Source organism: Acanthopagrus latus, chromosome 1 (genome assembly GCF_904848185.1).
Source record: "Acanthopagrus latus isolate v.2019 chromosome 1, fAcaLat1.1, whole genome shotgun sequence".
Taxonomy (NCBI): domain Eukaryota; kingdom Metazoa; phylum Chordata; class Actinopteri; order Spariformes; family Sparidae; genus Acanthopagrus; species Acanthopagrus latus.
The window spans coordinates 599,722-619,003 of NC_051039.1; the positions used below are offsets into that span (position 1 = coordinate 599,722).

General features: G+C 44.8%; 2 protein-coding genes across 9 annotated transcripts in view; one reads left to right on the plus strand and one right to left on the minus strand.

The window, feature by feature from the left end:
- LOC119023366 (NACHT, LRR and PYD domains-containing protein 12-like) overlaps window positions 1–19,282 on the minus strand; it is a 286,857-nt gene that overhangs the window by 77,565 nt on the left and 190,010 nt on the right. The gene's annotated exons all lie outside the window — the stretch shown is intronic.
- The window catches only part of ttbk1a (tau tubulin kinase 1a), a 45,579-nt gene that overhangs the window by 9,267 nt on the left and 17,030 nt on the right, over window positions 1–19,282 (plus strand). For 3 of the 4 annotated variants that reach the window (XM_037105382.1, XM_037105392.1, XM_037105373.1), the window contains exons 2-14: window positions 1,769–1,927; window positions 4,296–4,443; window positions 5,031–5,104; window positions 5,340–5,480; window positions 6,408–6,512; window positions 11,020–11,085; window positions 11,176–11,268; window positions 11,370–11,495; window positions 11,962–12,116; window positions 12,587–12,797; window positions 13,012–13,184; window positions 13,430–13,770; window positions 14,193–14,374. In XM_037105382.1, coding sequence (XP_036961277.1) covers window positions 1,820–1,927; window positions 4,296–4,443; window positions 5,031–5,104; window positions 5,340–5,480; window positions 6,408–6,512; window positions 11,020–11,085; window positions 11,176–11,268; window positions 11,370–11,495; window positions 11,962–12,116; window positions 12,587–12,797; window positions 13,012–13,184; window positions 13,430–13,770; window positions 14,193–14,374 — 1,923 coding nt within the window. In that variant the 5' untranslated portion in view covers window positions 1,769–1,819. Of the gene's footprint in view, window positions 1–1,768; window positions 1,928–4,295; window positions 4,444–5,030; window positions 5,105–5,339; window positions 5,481–6,407; window positions 6,513–9,226; window positions 9,769–11,019; window positions 11,086–11,175; window positions 11,269–11,369; window positions 11,496–11,961; window positions 12,117–12,586; window positions 12,798–13,011; window positions 13,185–13,429; window positions 13,771–14,192; window positions 14,375–19,282 lie in introns of those variants that run through there. The other variant, XM_037105398.1, reaches the window with a different exon arrangement.

Sequence of the window (19,282 nt, forward strand, 5' to 3'; positions counted from 1 at the left end):
TACAGTGTAAGGACACTCCCGTACAGTGTAAGGACACTCCCATACAGTGTTAGGACACTCCCGTACGGTGTTAGGACACTCCCGTACAGTGTAAGGACACTCCCATACAGTGTTAGGACACTCTCATACAGTATAAGGACACTCCCATACAGTGTAAGGACACTCCCATACAGTGTTAGGACACACTCTCATACAGTATAAGGACACTCCCATACAGTGTTAGGACACTCCCATACAGTGTAAGGACACTCCCATACAGTGTAAGGACACTCCCATACAGTGTTAGGACACACTCTCATACAGTATAAGGACACTCCCATACAGTGTTAGGACACTCCCGTACAGTGTAAGGACACTCCCATACAGTGTAAGGACACTCCCATACAGTGTTAGGACACACTCTCATACAGTATAAGGACACTCCCATACAGTGTTAGGACACACTCTCATACAGTATAAGGACACTCCCATACAGTGTTAGGACACTCCCATACAGTGTAAGGACACTCCCATACAGTGTAAGGACACTCCCATACAGTGTGCAGTGTGCAGCTCCTCCAGTTAGTTAGAAGTGAAGAAGTCTCTTGGATGAGAGGTGACACATTTTCAAGAAACTGAAACAAGTCCAGTTGACTACAATACAGAAGTTAGAGGTACCAGGACCGGATGACAGAGAACCTTCATCAGCAATAATTTATTGTAGGTCCTCTGAAAATGAGTCCGAATCTGCTAGATCAAAAATGTACATACAGTAACTTTAACAATCAACTTTGGTGATAATAGAAAGTTTGATCTTCTTGTTCTTTTAACTTCTTCTGAGTGGTTCTGATTGAGAACAGCTGGTGACTTTTCTGGGCCCATTTGAGCAGGACTTGTTTGATACAGCCAGTAGACTCAGCCACAAACAGGAAGTCTCAGGAGCACAGCATTGATCTGAAAGAGCACATTATTGATTGATTGTGACAAAGAAGTTTGTGATCCACTACATGTTCAGCTGGATGTAAACGTTTGTGTCTTGTTTGTTTCATTTGTGCGAAAACACCAAAAAAAATGACATGTTGGGTTTTAATTTGAGATTTTAAGATGCTGGTAACAAGAATCAATCTGACACTGTCATCATGCAGATAACACAAACAAGATGACACATTGAGCTTTAGAGCTGCTGGTAGGTTTGGACAGAGCCAGGCTAGCTGTTTCCCCCTGCTTCCAGTCTTTATGCTAAGCTAAGCCAAGCTGACCAGCTGCTGTACACAGAATCAGTGTAAACACTGAGAAAGAGAAGAAGCAGTTTTCCCAACACCTCAAACTGTTCCTTTAACTTCCTGACAGGTGAAGCCGTCACTGTCGTTTGACTCCAATCCCGTCCCAGTTGGGTCTGGACGTGTTCTGGTGCTGACGGTTGTTATCTAAAAACCAGCCTGTTCTGATCTCTGATGACTCGGTCGACCCGATGGCGGTCGCCACAGTCAGCTGAGAGCAGAGTGTCCGGCTGCTTCCTCCTCCACATGATATTTGCTCCAGTTACTGCAAATACCATCACCCTCCCACCCTAACCCCCCTCCGCCCCCACACCCCTCCCCCCACCAGCCTGTAGCCTGATCCAGCTGAAGAATGGCTTCTAATGGCAGCCAGCCATTTCTAATGCCTGTTGTTATACCGGACTGCTGTGACCGTCCCAGCGCGGGGCTGTGGTTGGACCGGGAGCCACCCAGAGCCGAGCTGATGTTTGTAATGTGCTGACCTGTGCTGCGTTCTCCCGTCCTCACAGATAAATGGCTCTTTTAAACTGGGAGCTGCTCGAGTTCTGTCTGGCTGGCAGATGCAGTGCCTAGTCCCCGGCCTCCAGGACAACGCCAACATGAACGGGACGTCTGAGCAGGCCGACATCCTGCCGCCAAACTGCATGGTCAAAGACCGATGGAAAGTGGTGAGTCATTTGAGTTTCTTTTTTTATGTTATTCATATTGTTTTGAAGGTACACAATATTTTTATTGCACCTTTAAAACTGAAATATTTGAGAATTCCGCATAAGAGTGCGTGAAAAAGACTCGACCGCTGTTCTTCATGTTTCTCATAAAGTTTAAGTTAGTTTGAGTTTGACGTTGGATCAGTTTGTGTTTTGCTTCAGCACACATTAGCTGTAAGCTGGCAGACATGTTGACCTTTAATTAAGTGTGAGATCGGATTTGATGATGATAATTCTTTATCATTGTTTTTTTAAAATGTGTTTTCAGAATCAGAAATCCTTTAATGTCCTGCAGACGGGGAAATTTGTTTGTCACAGCAGTTGGGATAAAAACAAGAGCAATAGCAAAATAGACAATATGATTAAAAAGGAAAGAAAATAGAATCAGATTTATGTATATACATATTTACATGATATAGTGCAAGAATGGATAGTCATATTTTTATATACAGATTTTAAGTATTTATAATAAATATGGGTGATGAAATGAGTTTGTACAGACTATTGCACAGTGCAGAGTACAGGGTGAGGTCTATATGGAGCAGTGCTGGTTGTGCAGTCTGACAGCAGCAGGAGGGAAGGACCCTCTGCTTCACACACTGAGGGTGGATCTCACTGTAAAGGTTTATAAACATCAGCTCTACAACAGTTGCTTTCTAACAGTCAAATAACTGCAACTTCAGTTTAATTAATTATAAAATGGCCATTTATTAGAAGTGTTTATTATAAAGTGTATTATAAAGTGTCACATTTATTTAGTGCAAAGGTTAGAATCAAACAATTGAGCGATATAAATTATGATGAAGCCAAACTTCTGTATGAACGTGACAGAAACACTGAAGTCAAAATGAATCTGGGTCAATTTAACATGTAACACAAACCTGATGGTGCATTCAAGGACCCTCCAACATAGTCCGTGTAGACTAGTGTTGCTTTTGTCAACGCAAATTATGACAAAATATTGTCGTCAACGAACCTTTATCACGTGACGGAAACGTGACGAGAGGGAACGTAAATGGTGGTCATGTGACAAAAACTATAATCAAATGTATGATGCAATATTGTTGACGAATAAAAACGGGACTAAATGTGGTTTACAAAATAAAAACTCTGCTTAAGTATCTCGTTGTTGTCGTTGACCAAAACGAGACGAGACCAAATGTATTAACGTTATTTCGTCTCGCTATTATTATTATTTTTGCAATATTTCTGTTTCCTGAGTCTCAGTTCAGGTGCTGCATCAGGTCGCACTGCGCAGACGCAGGCGACGTCTCTTCCTCAGTCCCCACCTGCGCGCCATTATTAAGAAGATAACGTTAACAATAACTCAAGACACAGAGTGAAGTCTGGCACTAAGAAAGGGACCGATGGCGGCCAGCCGGGGTTCGGTGTTCCCTCCGGTGTCCCCTGTCAGTCTAAACCTGGGGACAGTTTCTAATCATATGGATGCTGTTATAATGTGTAGTGGTTGAGATACTGACCCACCAAACATCCTGGAAAGTGACAAAGTTACGTTTTTCGCTCTAAGTTACATAATTACATGATCGTCATCAGTAAACTGGACGCTGTCTGACTCACTCGCGGGGACAGAGGCTGATTTCTGGGGGAAAGTTCACCGAAGTCTCGGTCTGGAGGGCTGATTTATTTTCATCACAAACACTCGGTGAGTTAACGTTGTTTGCCGGTGACAGGCGCTGTTTTCCGGGCAGAAATGTGAGGAAGAGTCGGTCGGGAGGCCAGCTGTGTGTGTGTGTGTGTGTGTGTGTGTGTGTGTGTGACGGAAACAGTCCCGGATAATTCTGACTAGAATGAGACTAAAATGTTCAGACTTTAATCGACTGAAACTTGACTAGACTAAAAAGAGTATAAACGTGACTAAAACTAATAAAAAATAAAAATGACAGTTTTACACAAAGACTAGACTAAAACTGAGTTCATGAACAGAAACACTGCTGTGAAATATGAAGTTACATAATGCAGCTGCTGTCTGAGCCAATCAGATCGCAGCGTGGAGCCTGCGGGCTGTTTGCACTTCACTGATCAATTTACTGCGTCCACTGTGTCGATCCTGCGACTGGCTGAAAGTGACAGACAGAACAAAACTAAACTGAAAGTAAAAAGATGAAAAGAAGAAGGGAGTCAAACATCCAGACGTAGAAAAGAAGAAAGAGTTAAAACTGTCAGCAGATTATTTGATTGGAGTCAAAAAGGAAAAAAAACAACTAGATAAAGAGAAACATTGTAGGAGGGAGAGAAACGTTACCAGCTGTTCTCTGACGTCTGATGTGGCTCTCTGACTGTACTGAGACCGTTCTGTCCCGCGTCCCAGCTGAAGAAGATCGGCGGGGGCGGGTTCGGGGAGATCTACGAGGCCCTGGACCTGCTGACGCGGGAGAACGTGGCGCTGAAGGTGGAGTCGGCCCAGCAGCCCAAACAGGTGCTGAAGATGGAGGTGGCGGTGCTGAAGAAGCTGCAGGGTGAGTCGCCTTCACATTCACCATCCACGTCCAGGGTTTAACTGTTGTTTCTCTCTCCAAGCTCACAGTTTGTTCATCGTCTCTAACATGGAGCTCAGCTTGATTTAAAATGTCTTACAGAGAGTTCGTTTACAATGAAGAGCAGCAGATTCTCACATTTAACAAGCTGGAATGTATTAATTTCTTGAATGTTTGAACCAGTTGATCTTCTGAGGCTGACAGGAAGTGAACAGGGTGCAGATCAGACGTCCTGACCAGTAATACAGCCAGTCAGAGTGAGAACAGTCTGCAGAATGACTGAGGTGAAGGAGAAGAAGAAGAAGAAGAAGAAGAAGAAGAAGAAGAAGAAGAAGAAGAAGAGTTCCTGCTGTGATGGAGGGATGATTGGAACAATCTTTGCTTAACGTCGACTTAGTAGAATGTCTTGTAGTTAAACACAGTGTTTCAGTGGCGAGGCGGCTCAGGTCCATGAGGATCCACCTCCATGTCTGTATGAGGCTCCATGTAGACGATGTTCATCATCATCTCTGTGTGACAGGACTCAGGTGTGTCCCGCAGGTTTTGACTGAGCCTCTTCTGTGTTCCAGGTAAAAACCACGTCTGTAAGTTTATTGGCTGCGGGAGAAACGACAAATTCAACTATGTGGTGATGCAGCTTCAGGTGAGAGACAAAGACCTGGCGCTTTGTTGTGCTGGGTGGTTGTTTTGTTACTGTACTCAGCTGGCCAAGATGGCGGACGTACTCACACACGTAGGTTTGACTGAACTCTGAATGTTGCTTTAGCTCATGATGTGTATTTTAGGGACATTGTGTCGACGATATTAACAATAAAAGTGATTAAAATGTAAAGTCTGTGTAAAGCACGGTGTCCTGAAGGTTGTTGTTGCTGCTGCAGGGTCGGAACCTGGCTGACCTGCGGAGGAGTCAGCCCAGAGGAACCTTCACCATGAGCACCACCCTGCGGCTCGGGAAGCAGATCCTGGAGTCCATCGAGGCCATCCACTCAGTGGGCTTCCTGCACCGCGACATCAAACCGGTACGACCAGAACCGACGAGTCACGTTATGTCAGCTCGTTTATCTGTGTTCACAAGTGTTTGGTGAAAAGGGATTTTGTGGTATTGAATGCCACTAAACCCAAACAAATGAATGATAATGATAATAACTTTATTATAAAGCACCTTTAAGAACACAGTGCATCACATTCAAAAGTTCAATCATCTGATCTGAAGTGACCTTTCACCCTTATCATCTCTGGGACGTCCACAGTTTGAAGGCTCTGACAGGAAAATCCCTCCAGATCTGAAGCTTAGATCTCACAGCTGATTAAATTAATTAGATAATTTCAAGATGTAAAAGAAGCAGGTGAGCAGTGTGATGACGCTGTGTCGGGGGTGATGTGGTCACATCTTTGGTTTCACCCTGTTATAAGTGGAGCTGCAGCACTTTGTAGGAGTCACAGGGACTGATCCTCCTGATCACTGAATGACAGAAATGTCTGGATTAATACATAACTGATAAAAACCTGAGTCAGTAAAACACACAGGCTTCAGACCTGAGATCAGATCTGTGTGTAGCTGAGCAGCTCAGCAGCTGTGGAGGTTTTGAAGGGGGGAGGTCTTCAGTCGTTACCAAGAAAAGATGCCCCTCGTTTTTATTTTAAAATCTTTGTGTGAAACAACAAAATATCTTCACAGGTCTTTGGGACATTGATTTGGATTTTAACGGTGCTGTTGAACCTCGGACAAGCGTTTATAATGATTTTACAAGACCAAGAATAAACCAGCTCATCAACACCAACGTATAGAATAAGACACACAACATCAAACTGTGAACGTTTGTCTGAGATATTTCAGTGGTCAGGGAACAGATCCAGAGTCAGCGGTACTCTCTGACGTTCACTGGAGGAGCACCGACCTCAAATGTTTTCTGACAAATTTGTTTCTGTCGTTTATGTTCCTGCAGTCGAACTTTGCGATGGGCCGGCTTCCCTCCACCTACAGGAAGTGCTACATGCTGGACTTTGGTCTGGCTCGTCAGTACACCAACACCACGGGAGAGGTCCGACCGGTAAGAACTTTATCCACAGCGTCCACACTGACAGGAGCGTCGGTGGGCTGTGAGCAGAGACTTTATACTTCATATTCACAAAAGCAAAGAGCAGAACTGATGTGAAATACATGAACAAACAGGGAACATAATTATGATTTAAATTTAAAATGTTTTTATTTCTTTATTTTTTTTTTTGTTTTCTGAAGCAGGAAGTTGATTTATTGTTAATGTGTGTTTGTGTTTTTATAAGTTGGAGATGAACTAAATAAACTAAAACTAAACTAAGATGGAGGAAGCACATCACGCCGGCCTTCAAGAGAAATAACACAAATAAAAGCAGTCCATCTCATTATTTTGATATATTGTATCTAATAGTTTAGTTTTTCTAAGAACTTTTGAACGTTAGAATAAAAGACCAGATGATAAAAACAATGAAGGACATCAGATAAACATCAGGAAGTAAATTCATGATTCACCGTCATTCGTCTGAAAACAGCTGATTACATTTTTGAATTAACTGCATGTTCTGTGATTAACTGAAACGAATTAAACAGAAAGTAGTACTGAAAGTATTTCAGTGCAAGTGGAGAAATAAAGAAGAAGAATTTTAATCTTTACATTATTAATGAGGTAATAACACAAACTTTGTTCCAACAGTGAATAAACAAGCTGCTCTCAGAGGAGTCACTGTCTGGGTCCGTCACATATAAACAAAGTAAAATATTCCTCTGCTCATTAACATTTCTTCAACTAATTTACAGACTGCTCCTTTAAACTACAGACTGAACCTTTAAACTACAGACTGCTCCTTTAATCAGGCTGGGTGTGTTTGCTGCATTGCAGCACATTAGTTCAGCAGATCACTCTGTCTGTCTGTTGTCCTCGGTGACTCTCAGTGATCAATAGGTCTGATCAGATGTGATTGATGTGGTTGGATGATGTCAGAGCAGGAGGCGGGTTTGCAGATGTGGAAAGTGTCAGAAAGCTCCAGTCAGGCCTGTGTGAGCCTCTCTCTCTTTCACGTCTCTCATTCATGGATGGTGTCTCTCTACCAGACATAACCAAGCTATTTTTAGACCAGCGAGTACGTGAGCTGTTCTCCTGTACTGCTGCTCCTCTTCATCCTCCTCCTCCTCATCCTCCTCTTCCTCTTCATCCTCCTCCTCCTCCTCCTCTTCCTCTTCATCCTCCTCCTCCTCATCCTCCTCTTCCTCTTCATCCTCCTCCTCCTCCTCCTCTTCCTCTTCATCCTCCTCCTCCTCCTCCTCTTCCTCTTCATCCTCCTCCTCCTCTTCATCCTCCTCCTCCTCCTCTTCCTCTTCATCCTCCTCCTCCTCCTCCTCTTCCTCTTCATCCTCCTCCTCCTCTTCCTCTTCATCCTCCTCTTCCTTCTCCTCCTCTTCCTCTTCATCCTCCTCCTCCTCTTCCTCTTCATCCTCCTCCTCCTCTTCCTCTTCATCATCCTCCTCCTCCTCCTCCTCCTCTGTTGCAGCAGTGGGATGAATATTTGATGCTCCTGTGTGCGTCACTTTGTGAGAAACCTCAGGCTCTCTGTCTCTGTACAGCTGAGTCAGCCACGGTCCAATCATCTGAGAGCATCACCTCCCTCCCTCTCTCCTCGGTCTACCCCTCCTCCACTCTCCCCTGTGCTGCCTCTCTCTCCTCCCTCTCGCTCATCCCTCCATCATCTCACTCAGCAGCTCTCTCTCACACAGCGACATCATCCACTCGATCAGGAATTCCTCCCAACTGACAGCTGCAGGAATGAGTCTTAAAACCCAGATAGAAATTAGCATGTTAGCGCGCCCTGTTCCCTCGTCTCAAAATCTGAGTCTGTTGAATGTGTTTTAGTTAACTGTATAAAGTAAGGTGTGTTGTTACAGGCTGAACCTTTAAAATCATCATTAATGTCCCACAGTTTAATCCTGAAGCTCTTCATGTGCTAACAACAGTTAGCGGTTGCTAACAAGTGTCTGAATGAGACTACAGAGGTTGTCGGGGACATTAAACGTCCTCACAGCAACACGGAGACTCATCTACTCACTAGTCCGTCTTTACAGGCCACTTTAGTTCCACACTGTTCTAACTCTGACTTTACAACTTGGACACTGATCAGTTTATAGAAAACCTGGATAGTAATTGTGCAGTAAGACTCTTAGTGGTGGAGACGTTTCAGTCATGTGACCGTGATGTCGTCTGTTTGTAGCCTAACATTAGCTTCTTACTGCTACACAGTTAATGTAGCTTCACACATCACAGAGTGGAGTTCATCTGTGGAGATTATCTGGACCAACAGAACCTGGACGGATCAGAACCCAGTTCACTGATCCCACAGAGGAACCAGAGAGATGCTAACTGCAGCTAGCAGGACTTGTTGATCTCATTTCATCTCATTAATCACTTGTTCAGACATTTTTAAAATAAGAGTTGATTTTCAGGGCTGAGTTGTTTGATCCCATCTCACGCTGAGAGGACGTCCCTCCTGGACTCTGTCTGCGTGGTCACCAGTGTTATTGATCACCATCATCGCTTCTGTTATCAATGATTTCTGTTCTGTGAACTTTCTCTTTTAATTTTCATCATTTTACGTTTCAGTCTTGTGTTTTGTTTTTCTTACAGTTCCTTTGGACTTATGATTTTGACGTGCATGCCTCCCGTTTCTCCATCATCTCCATGGTTACCCAGGGATGTGAGTGGTTTCTATAGCAACAGGGGGTCACAGCAGCATCACCTGCCACCCAAGTGAAGTTTATATTAGAGATTCACCCGAGAAGTTATTCCATTGTCGGATACTCCCACTCCACTACCCTAACTTTAGTTACCAGTTCCTCTACAGATTATGTGCTGCATCATGAGTAGATTAATTTATTTTATCATCAGTCAGATAAAAAACATTATCGTGATGATCAGTTTACACAGATGTAAGTGTAATATACCTTTACTGGTACTTTTGATGCTTAAGTACACTGAATATCAGATACTTTAAGACTTTTACTTGAGTAATATACATATGGGTGACTTTCACATTTACCAGAATAATATTTGAACACAATATCTTTACTTTTACTCCAGTAACACTATTGGATACGTTATAGATGAACGGTACAGTTTGTCCACTGTGAAGTCACGCCGTGTCTCCTGGTTGTCGTAGAAACCTGAGCATGTCATCATACACAAATATGAATAGATCACCATGGAAACAGATTTCAGGAGCCCGCAGCCTCGGGGTGGATGCTGGTGGATGCTGGCGGATGCTGGGTGACCCTCTGCTAATGTTTGTGTCATGATTTGGTTATTTTGTTTGTGATTTCCTGTGTTTACATCAGAAACATGAGTCAGCGTCTGTCTGCTGTGAGACACAACATCACGTTGTGTTTCACAGCAGTGAGATCTGCAACTTGGACTCCAAACTAAATGTTTGGTCCATAAATGTTCAGATGACCTTGTTTATGTTCATGATCATAGAACCAGGATGTGATGAAGCCTGACCGGCACATGCAGCCACGTGTAACACACACACGCACAGTCCAGACATATCTACGCTCACACTGAATCACAGTAGTGTCACACCAAGGACGTTATGTAGAACCTGGAGACGGCGTTGGAGGCGGAGCCCTGTTCACTCCTGTAAAGCAGCTGATTGAAGCCGGTTCTGAAAATACTCAGGTTGTCTGTGTGGCACTGCCCACACAGCATGCGCACAAACACAACGTACAGGCTAACTTCCTGTGTAGCGCCTGGCGGACTGGAATAGAGATGAAGTAATTGAATCTTGAGGCTATGAAAGCATCAATTCTCCATGAATTAGATATACACACTAATAATAATGATAATAATAATAATATGAAAAAGACAACTTGTATGTACATTAATTTGTGTGTAGCATAAAGAAACAGTCCTCCTGGTTTTTAAGTTAAATTCCTGAAATAAAAAACAGTGTAGGCCGAATGTCATCATGCCAAACACAGAGACTCGTCTCCCCATTAGTCTTTATTCAGTGTCTCCGACCATCAGCTTCGCCGGCCATCACAATGTGTTACAAAGCGGCAGCTGATTGGACGAACCATCTGTGTAGCACAGGTGAATTTCAAACCAATCAGGTCAACAGTGGGAGAGCGCTGCCAGCAGTGGAGCCAGCTGGTGAATCAAACTCCTCTTTTACTGAAATTAGCTCTCCAGTTGTGATAGAACTGATGCTACTGAAGCTACGCTAAACTCTGGAAGAGCTGCCAGAGGTTAAGCAGCAGCTTTTAGAGGACGCTGATTGGTTCACTTGAAGTCAGTTAAGACTGATTTGCAAAGTGATTCAAGTAAAATGGCGCCATGTGCTGGTCAGGTTTCAACAGGTGAATGAAAAACATTTTAAACAGCAGAGACAAGAGAAACAGCTTCATCCTCACAGCTAGTCAGGTGTCACTGCCTGTGATCAGTGTGGTGTTTGTGGGCGCAGCAGTATGAGATGAATCAACACGAGTCGCTGTGAGTTTCAGCCACTGAATAACTTTGTCACCCATGTTGTGTTCAGCCGAGGACCGTGGCGGGCTTCAGAGGGACGGTCCGGTACGCTTCAGTCAACGCTCATAAAAACAAGGTGGGTCTCGATGCACTGGTGTTCTCAAGGATGTGGACGTTCAGGGCGGCGGCCATGTTGTACTGATGTGTTCATGGTGTGTCCCTCCAGGAAATGGGTCGCCATGATGACCTGTGGTCATTGTTTTACATGCTGGTGGAGTTCGCTGTCGGACAGTTGCCGTGGCGAAAGATCAAAGATAAGGTCTGTTTTACCTGAACAGTCACACACAGTAAAGACCAGCAGGTAGCCGAGGCGTGAAGAGTCCACAAGGCTCATTAACTGACTTCTGGTGTCTGTTGCAGGAACAAGTTGGTCAGATTAAAGAGCGTTACGACCATCGGATGCTGCTCAAACACATGCCTTCAGAGTTTAATGTCTTCCTGGACCATGTCCTGGCCCTGGACTACTACACCAAACCAGACTACCAGGTACACACAGTACACACTGTAAAGTACACACTGTAAAGAACACACTGTAAAGAACACACTGTAAAGAACACACTGTAAAGTACACACTGTAAAGTACACACTGTAAAGAACACACTGTAAAGTACACACTGTAAAGAACACACTGTAAAGAACACACTGTAAAGTACACACTGTAAAGAACACACTGTAAAGTACACACTGTAAAGAACACACTGTAAAGTACACACTGTAAAGTACACACTGTAAAGAACACACTGTAAAGTACACACTGTAAAGAACACACTGTAAAGAACACACTGTAAAGTACACACTGTAAAGTACACACTGTAAAGTACACACTGTAAAGAACACACTGTAAAGAACACACTGTAAAGTACACACTGTAAAGTACACACTGTAAAGAACACACTGTGGTCTCAGTGTTACTACCGGAACATTCATGAGTCCGTGTCGTTGTTTGGTCCAGCTGCTCATGTCGGTGTTTGAGAACAGCATGAAAGAGCGAATCATCACAGAGAACGAGCCCTTCGATTGGGAGAAGGGAGGAAGTGATGTCACGCTGTCGACCAGTGCCTCCACCCAACCACAGCACAACACCCGACCCACCGTCGCCATGGTCGGGTAAGAACCAAACCGTCAGCTGTATGAGAGCCCGTCACACTCAGATATTAACATAGCTCATATATGCATATGTAAAAACACAATGTTCTTTTGTCAGTAGAACTGATGGATAGATCTACAAAAATTAGGCCAAAACACCCTGAAACAAATCTACCAAAATTAAACCAATGAAAAATTGATAATGACAGCCTTTAGTTTTGCTGGTGTAATCCAAGTCTCCAGAAGCCCCGAGATCCCAGACGCTATCCTCGAGGTCTTTGGCCTCAGCAGCTGCAGAGAAGCCTTCAGCTCAAAGTGTGTAAATAACGTAAAGAACCAAAACATTCACCGGACTTTCCATCGACTGAATTTTCATTCTGGGTGAAGTGATCCTTCCAGTCACCAGAATGATCTTCAGTACGTGATATTTTAAGTTTTCTGGATGGTTCCTGACATCTCAGCGTTTGTAACAGGATCTCTTGTGTTCACAGACCCATCATGGGGCCAGGTCCTGGAGATCTTCAGCGGGAGAACACCGACGACGTTCTGCAGGACGAACACCTTAGTGATCAGGAGAACGCCCCGCCAGCCCCGCCCAGCCGCCCCCCCGGAGAGACGGGGGTCCCTCACGGTGGGGAGCCAGGAGAGACCTGGGAGGACACCGACTTCAACCGCAATAGACTCCGGATCAGTCTGAATAAGGTCTGAGCTGACACAGGAAATGTGACGTATGAACCGAAAGGTTCATCTTAACTTCCCCTCATGTTTGTTCAGTGTTGGAATGTAACAAAGAACATTTACTCAAGTACTATACTTAAGTACACGTTTGAAGTCTTTCTAATGTAACTGAGATTCAGTTAGAACTTAAATGGCTTCTGTATTGGACCATAAAACATCACTTCCTGTCCGTCCGCAGGGGGCTCAAGAGGAGGAGGCGGGTCGAGGGGCATGTCCAGTGTCGCCAGTTCGAGGAGGTGCCCCAGAGTCACCGACAGGTCAGGGACGGTCCTTACGGTACCGCCGGGTCAACAGCCCAGAATCTGACCGTCTGTCTGCCGCCGAGGGCCGGGCCGATGGCTACGGACAGAGGTGATGTGAACCATCAGTAAACTGGTACCAAACCTGCTGTTTTGTGACTTGACTTCTCATCAGGAGACAGAATTCATCCTGAGAGTCGACTCTATACCTCCATTGACTAGATGTTTGAGATTACTTGTGTTTTGCCGTTATTTACTTGAGACATTCTTTCCATCGAACACAGGAGACTCTACTGGTCCTGACTCGACCCTTGACAAGTCCTACTGTCTCTATACATCTGTCTGTGTGTCCTCCAGGTCTAGGATGGACATCCTCGGCTCTCCGTCTCGTCACGTCTACTCCTCCCAGCCGGCTCAGATGCTGTCCGTTGACCCAGGTTGCCGTGGCGACCGTCAGGTCAGCGGTCGTCAGGAGGTGTCTGTTGCGTCCGTCGACCAGGAGGCGCACAGCAACGCCTTCATCCGCTCCGTCCCACTCGCTGAGGAGGAAGACTTCGACAGCAAAGAGTGGGTGATCATCGACAAAGAGGCGGAGCTACGAGATTTCCAACCAACCACGTCAGGAACCACTGATGAGGAGCCAGAGGAGCTCCGCCCCCTGGAGGAGCAGGAGGAGAGGAGGAGGCTCAGGGCTGCAGGTACGAGCTACTGGAGACATCAGGACACACACAATGTCTGTCAGTGGGTGATGACATTATCCATAGTAGACAAAAATACAGGGAATATTATCACCCTTAGATTCGACATTCATATCTTCATATATTCCTTACTGCACTTCACCGTGTTGACAGAGTGAGTGGTGCAAACAGCTTTACAGCTCAGGAAACCAACAATGCTCATACTGCTGGTCATGTGACCCTCAGAGTCTGATAACTGAGATGCACCAAAATCATTTATCCAAAAAACATTGTAAAATGTGTAAAACAGTTGGAGGAGATGTTACTGTAGAGCAAAACAGGAAGTAAACAGACATCACTACGCGTCGTGTGAATACTAAACATTGCTTCAATGTTTCACGTCTGTTTCTCGACACTCTGGTTAACGTTCTGGTTCCCGGCAGGAGCTGAGCTGGTGGTTCGTCCAAAGACCCACACCAGGGACAGCAGCCGGGGGATGCTAACGCTAACGGAGGAGGAGGCATCCAGGAGGAGTGGTGGGAGCCCCGCCCAGTCGCCCTGTCACTCGCTGCCATCAGGACGACCCCGCCGGAGAGAGTCGGAGCCCATTGGACCTCAAAGACCGGTAAGAGACTCGGCCGGCCAATCAGCGGAGAGCTTAGCTCTCCAGCCGCACGTTGGCGAGCAGATGAGGAAGTGGATGCCCGCTGTGCAGATTCACCTCTCTGATGATGTCATGACGAGGTGTTCTGCAGCAGCTGCTCCTCATCATTTATCTGTCAGTCAACAGGCAGCTTAAAGGACCAATCCAGCGGCAGTGCACAGCGTGGTGTGTCATTCTCTGGTTCCACAGGCTGAGAGGGGGAAGTTTAACTGTAGCTGCACTAAGGTGCCATTGTGTCCCTCCTTCATCATGATGATGAGTCGGACTCACTGCTGAAACACTCGACTGAGGCTATAATTCACTTTGTACTTTACATTGTTGAGTAAAGTAATCAAAGTAATTAAAAACCTTTAAAATACATAAGTATGGTTATTGATCTGTACCTGGACATGTCAGCCAGAGCAGGTAGAGACGACCACACAGGAAACTGAACTGTAGCAACCACGAGACGTCCGACAGGTGTTCGTCTGACAGGTAACAGTAGGCGACATATTGAACACTAGAGACAGTGTCAGATACATGTTGAGGTTGGCACTCTGCAGGTTTCATTTATTCTCAGGTTCATAGTCCAGACAGAACACCGAGCTACCGAGCTCAACGTCTGGACCAATGCTGGATTTGTCCTTTAAGGATGTGACCGTGCAGAAGGAATCCTGCTGGAGTTCGTCTGCAGGTTCAAGGCAGCTCCATCCTGCAGCTGAACATCTGTCACACGCAGTCGCTCGGTTCCACCAGCAGCAGCAGCAGAGATCCTCTGACTGATTCCAGCTGGAGAGAAAATTCACAGCATCTGCATTAACTCACGTCTCTACGTCTGACACGTTAACACTTCCAGCAGCAGTAGATGAGTAGATTGCTATCAAAGCCTCATGTGAGGTGTTCAGATTGTTCCGTCCACTCCTTTGGTCGAACCTCGTTCAGCTCCAGATGTGGACGGAAGAGTTCCATCTTTATAAACAAAACATGTGTCAGAGAAACAGGGATGGGTATCGATTCTAAGACTGCCGATCAATGTCAGCATGACATGAGAAGATGTAAAGAAGGATGTGACTGTCATCTTAAGATGGGATCTGTTTAAGGAGCTGAGGTGGATCAGGTGAACAGTTTACATGATTCAGTACATGACGTGAACTCTTTATTTATTTTCTACTGTGTCCATGTGAAACTTTCCACACTGTTTCTCCATTTCTATACTTCCTTTCATCTAGAAGGTGAAGGATGTTACGTTTTCGCGTTTCTTTGAGGTGTGTATCGCATTTCTTCCTCGCTCAAAAATGCAACAACATCTGGTTTCTTTTACACACACAGATGTGAAAGAACAAAAGAATCCAGATTAACACTGTTCATGTTCCAAATAAGAAGCAATGTTGGGCAAAAAACAAGGTGTATTTATCAGATACCTCAGAATCCCATAAACACAACTCGTTAAAATAATGCTGCACATTGACTTTGACACCTGAACAAATGAAAAATGACTCGATGAGGTAAAATAGTCAAGTTATTGTACAACGTGTGCTCAGTGTAATGTAAGTTTCTGGAATCCCGTCACTTTTGATCACTTTGTGCTGTTGGCCATGACTGAGAGCTCAGAAAATAAACAAGCTGTCGTCATCAACAGACGCTGATAAGCTGCAGTATTTCTGGATTCATTAACGACACGTTAACACCTGCAGAATCATAATTTCAGTTCTGACCAATCCGGTACCTTTTGGTGCCAGTCCTCGATACCCATCCCTGCTGAGAAATGTATTGAGTCAGATGCTACAGAAAAAAGAAGCTAGCTTGAAACATGGCGGGACATTAGACTATCTTAGCTTAGCATAAATAGTGGATACAGCTAGCCTGGCTGGTTTAACAATACAACTGTCACCATCACCAACGGCATCTTTACATCTCTGATTCAGATACAGAACATCAAAGCAGCGGCAACATGGTGATGGTTGAGTTTTAGAGCTGAGGAAGTTGGATTATCAGCTTCGGACAGAGCCAGCTGTTTCCACTCTTTATGCTAAGCTAAGCTAGCTGGCTTCATATTTAGCATGCATACATGAGAGCTGACTCGACCTAAAGTGAGTGAGTTTCAGAGACGACCTGACTGGTTGAGCTCACAGCCCTGATGGTTCCTTGACTGCCTGTGACATGAGCCCAGTTGTATGACCGATCAGCTGTGTGGGCGGAGCTGCTGTCAGAGTGTGAATCGTTTCCATTTCTTGCTTTTTGTCTTTTGTTTGGACCATCGTTTTATTCTGAAGGAGTGAATGAGACACAGCGGCTGTTTGATCCTTAACAATGTTTCTGTCAGGATGTCAATGATGTTTCTCATCTTCTGTTGTTCTGCTGTGTTTAATCATGTTCACACACACAGACACACACACAGATTTATTGTTCTGTAAGTCTGTTCATGATGATGTATAAGAGGAAATTTACTGCCGAGGAACCAGGACTGAAAAACAACCCCGTCACTTCCTGATGGGAGTGCTGCATGCGCAAGCATGGCCATTTTGGATAGCAAGATACGGCAACACGACTTGGACAAACCTCAGATCTACAGTAAAAGCTGAAGTTTTTTCTCTTACATTACTCTCAAACAGTTCAGAAAAGTGTGTCTCAAAGCAAAAAAGTATAGTGTATCTAGATATCACACAGAAAACATGCCATGCTGCATCAAGGAACAACGCAGTCCCGTCTGAAATGTTCATCATCAGTGAGCATCACCAGAATCTTAAGCTGTCATCAGAAATTTCTGCAGTTCTGTTTGACTGTAGATTTGTCCAAGTCGTGTTCCCGTAGCTTGCTGTCCAACATGGTGGATGTACTCACACATTGCACCTGTCAGGTCAGGTTGTGACAGAACATCCAAGAGATCCAACGTCCTCACTGGATCCTCAGGATTTATATCTGATGCCACGATCAGCGTGGGAGTCAGAGGAGGTGGAGGTGTTGATGTGAGGAGGTGTGGAGGTGGAGGTGTTGATGTGAGGAGGTGTGGAGGTGGAGGTGTTGATGTGAGGAGGTGTGGAGGTGGAGATGTTGATGTGAGGAGGTGTGGAGGTGGAGGTGTTGATGTGAGGAGGTGTGGATGTGGAGGTGTGGAGGTGGAGGTGTGGATGGGTGAGTAGATTTAGCAAGTCTGTCTACCATGCAGGAGTTTGTATGGAGTAATTGTTCAGCCATATTTTGTCCAGCACTACCCTGAATCAGGTGCTGTAGAGTCCAAACGTGTTGTATTCCTCTGACCTGACTCAGCCGTCCTGAGGTCATTAAGTCACTGGATGTTATTCAGGGTTCTGCAGAAACGTCCGGTATCAAAGGTGTCTGTGTGACCACAGGATCTGTAGTGGGCGGGGGTCAAAATTACAAACACCTTATAAAACAGTCCTGCAATCCATCATGACCCCGATCCAGAGCCACCGCACTGCAGGACGAATTGTGGTCTGGTGTCAGGGTGATGACAGAGAGCTGGAGGGCGGGCCAGGCATCATGGTGTTTTTAGGCTATATCAGGACAAACAATATAAATGTCAATCTTTTGAAATCCCCTCAACATTTGGATTAAACACCATGGTGTCGTCAGCAAATGTGGATATAATGAATGTAAAAGTGGATGAAGGCGAGTAATGAAACGGGTAGAACAGTTTCAGGGTTCATAAAATGACATCACTTTACTATGATGAGCATTCAGAACCAGGACAAGACGAGATACAGACTCATCACAATAAGACAGACAGACAGACATGTGATGGTGACCAGTGTTCAGCGTCGTTCTATATAAACACAAAGAAACAGTGATGATGTGTCTGTTCAGTCCCGGTCTGGATCACAGTGGACCAACCTGACACACAACTACCTTATTACATGTCCAGCCCATCTATCATGCATCATTAAGACTCTACAATGTTGATGAACGCTCTTCCAGGTTCTAGTACCTCTAAGTGCTGTATCATATTCAGCTGGACTTGTTTCAGTTTCTTGAAGACGTTTCATCTCTCATCCAAGAGGCTTCTTCGCTTCTAACTAACTGGAGGAGAGTTGCAGGGTTTTAAACCCTGTATGGGAGTATCCTTACCAATTACATCTGAAGGAGAAGAATCATTCCTTTGAGGAGAACAATGTAATTTTGTCCATCTTGTCCAGAGAAGACAGATGGTTTGAAAGATGAGTAAAAGAATCTGCGTCAAACTGGAGTGACCGTCTTTTAACAGAAGAGGTAGACTATGACATCACAGATTACCACCTACATTCCTGTACTGAGTTCTCTCTCCCACACTCTGTAATGACACTCCCACACTCTGTAAGGACACTCCCACACTCTGTAAGGACACTCCCATATGGTGTAAGGACACTCCCACGTTTCGTAAGGACACTCCCACACTATGTAAGGACACTCCTACTCATACGTTTAAAACCCTGCGACTACCCTGCAGTTAGTTAGAAGTGAAGAAGCTTGGACATGAGGTGAAACATCTTCAGTAAACTGAAACAAGTCCAGTTGCCTATGGTACAGTACTAAGAAGACTATTGTAATCTGATTACACATTTGTGTCTCTGTGTGTTTAATGAGTTGACTCCGAGCTGAGAGGAGATGAAAACGTGCCTGTTTACCAGCTTCATCACCAGAAACAGCTCAGTTTATATCAGCCTCTGTCCACTGACTCACTGCTCAACCAAACTCCATTCTAAACACAGCTGTTTTAAGGTCGGCCCTTATTTCTTCACAGTTAAAACTGTAGTTACAACTTTACAAAGACTCTTTTTAGATTTGCTTCCATCTACAGACACAATCAGCTCACATGACATTCACTCAGTGACATCATTAACTTACCTGTGATGACACAGACAGACATATATTGACGGGATGGGTCAGTGGCGT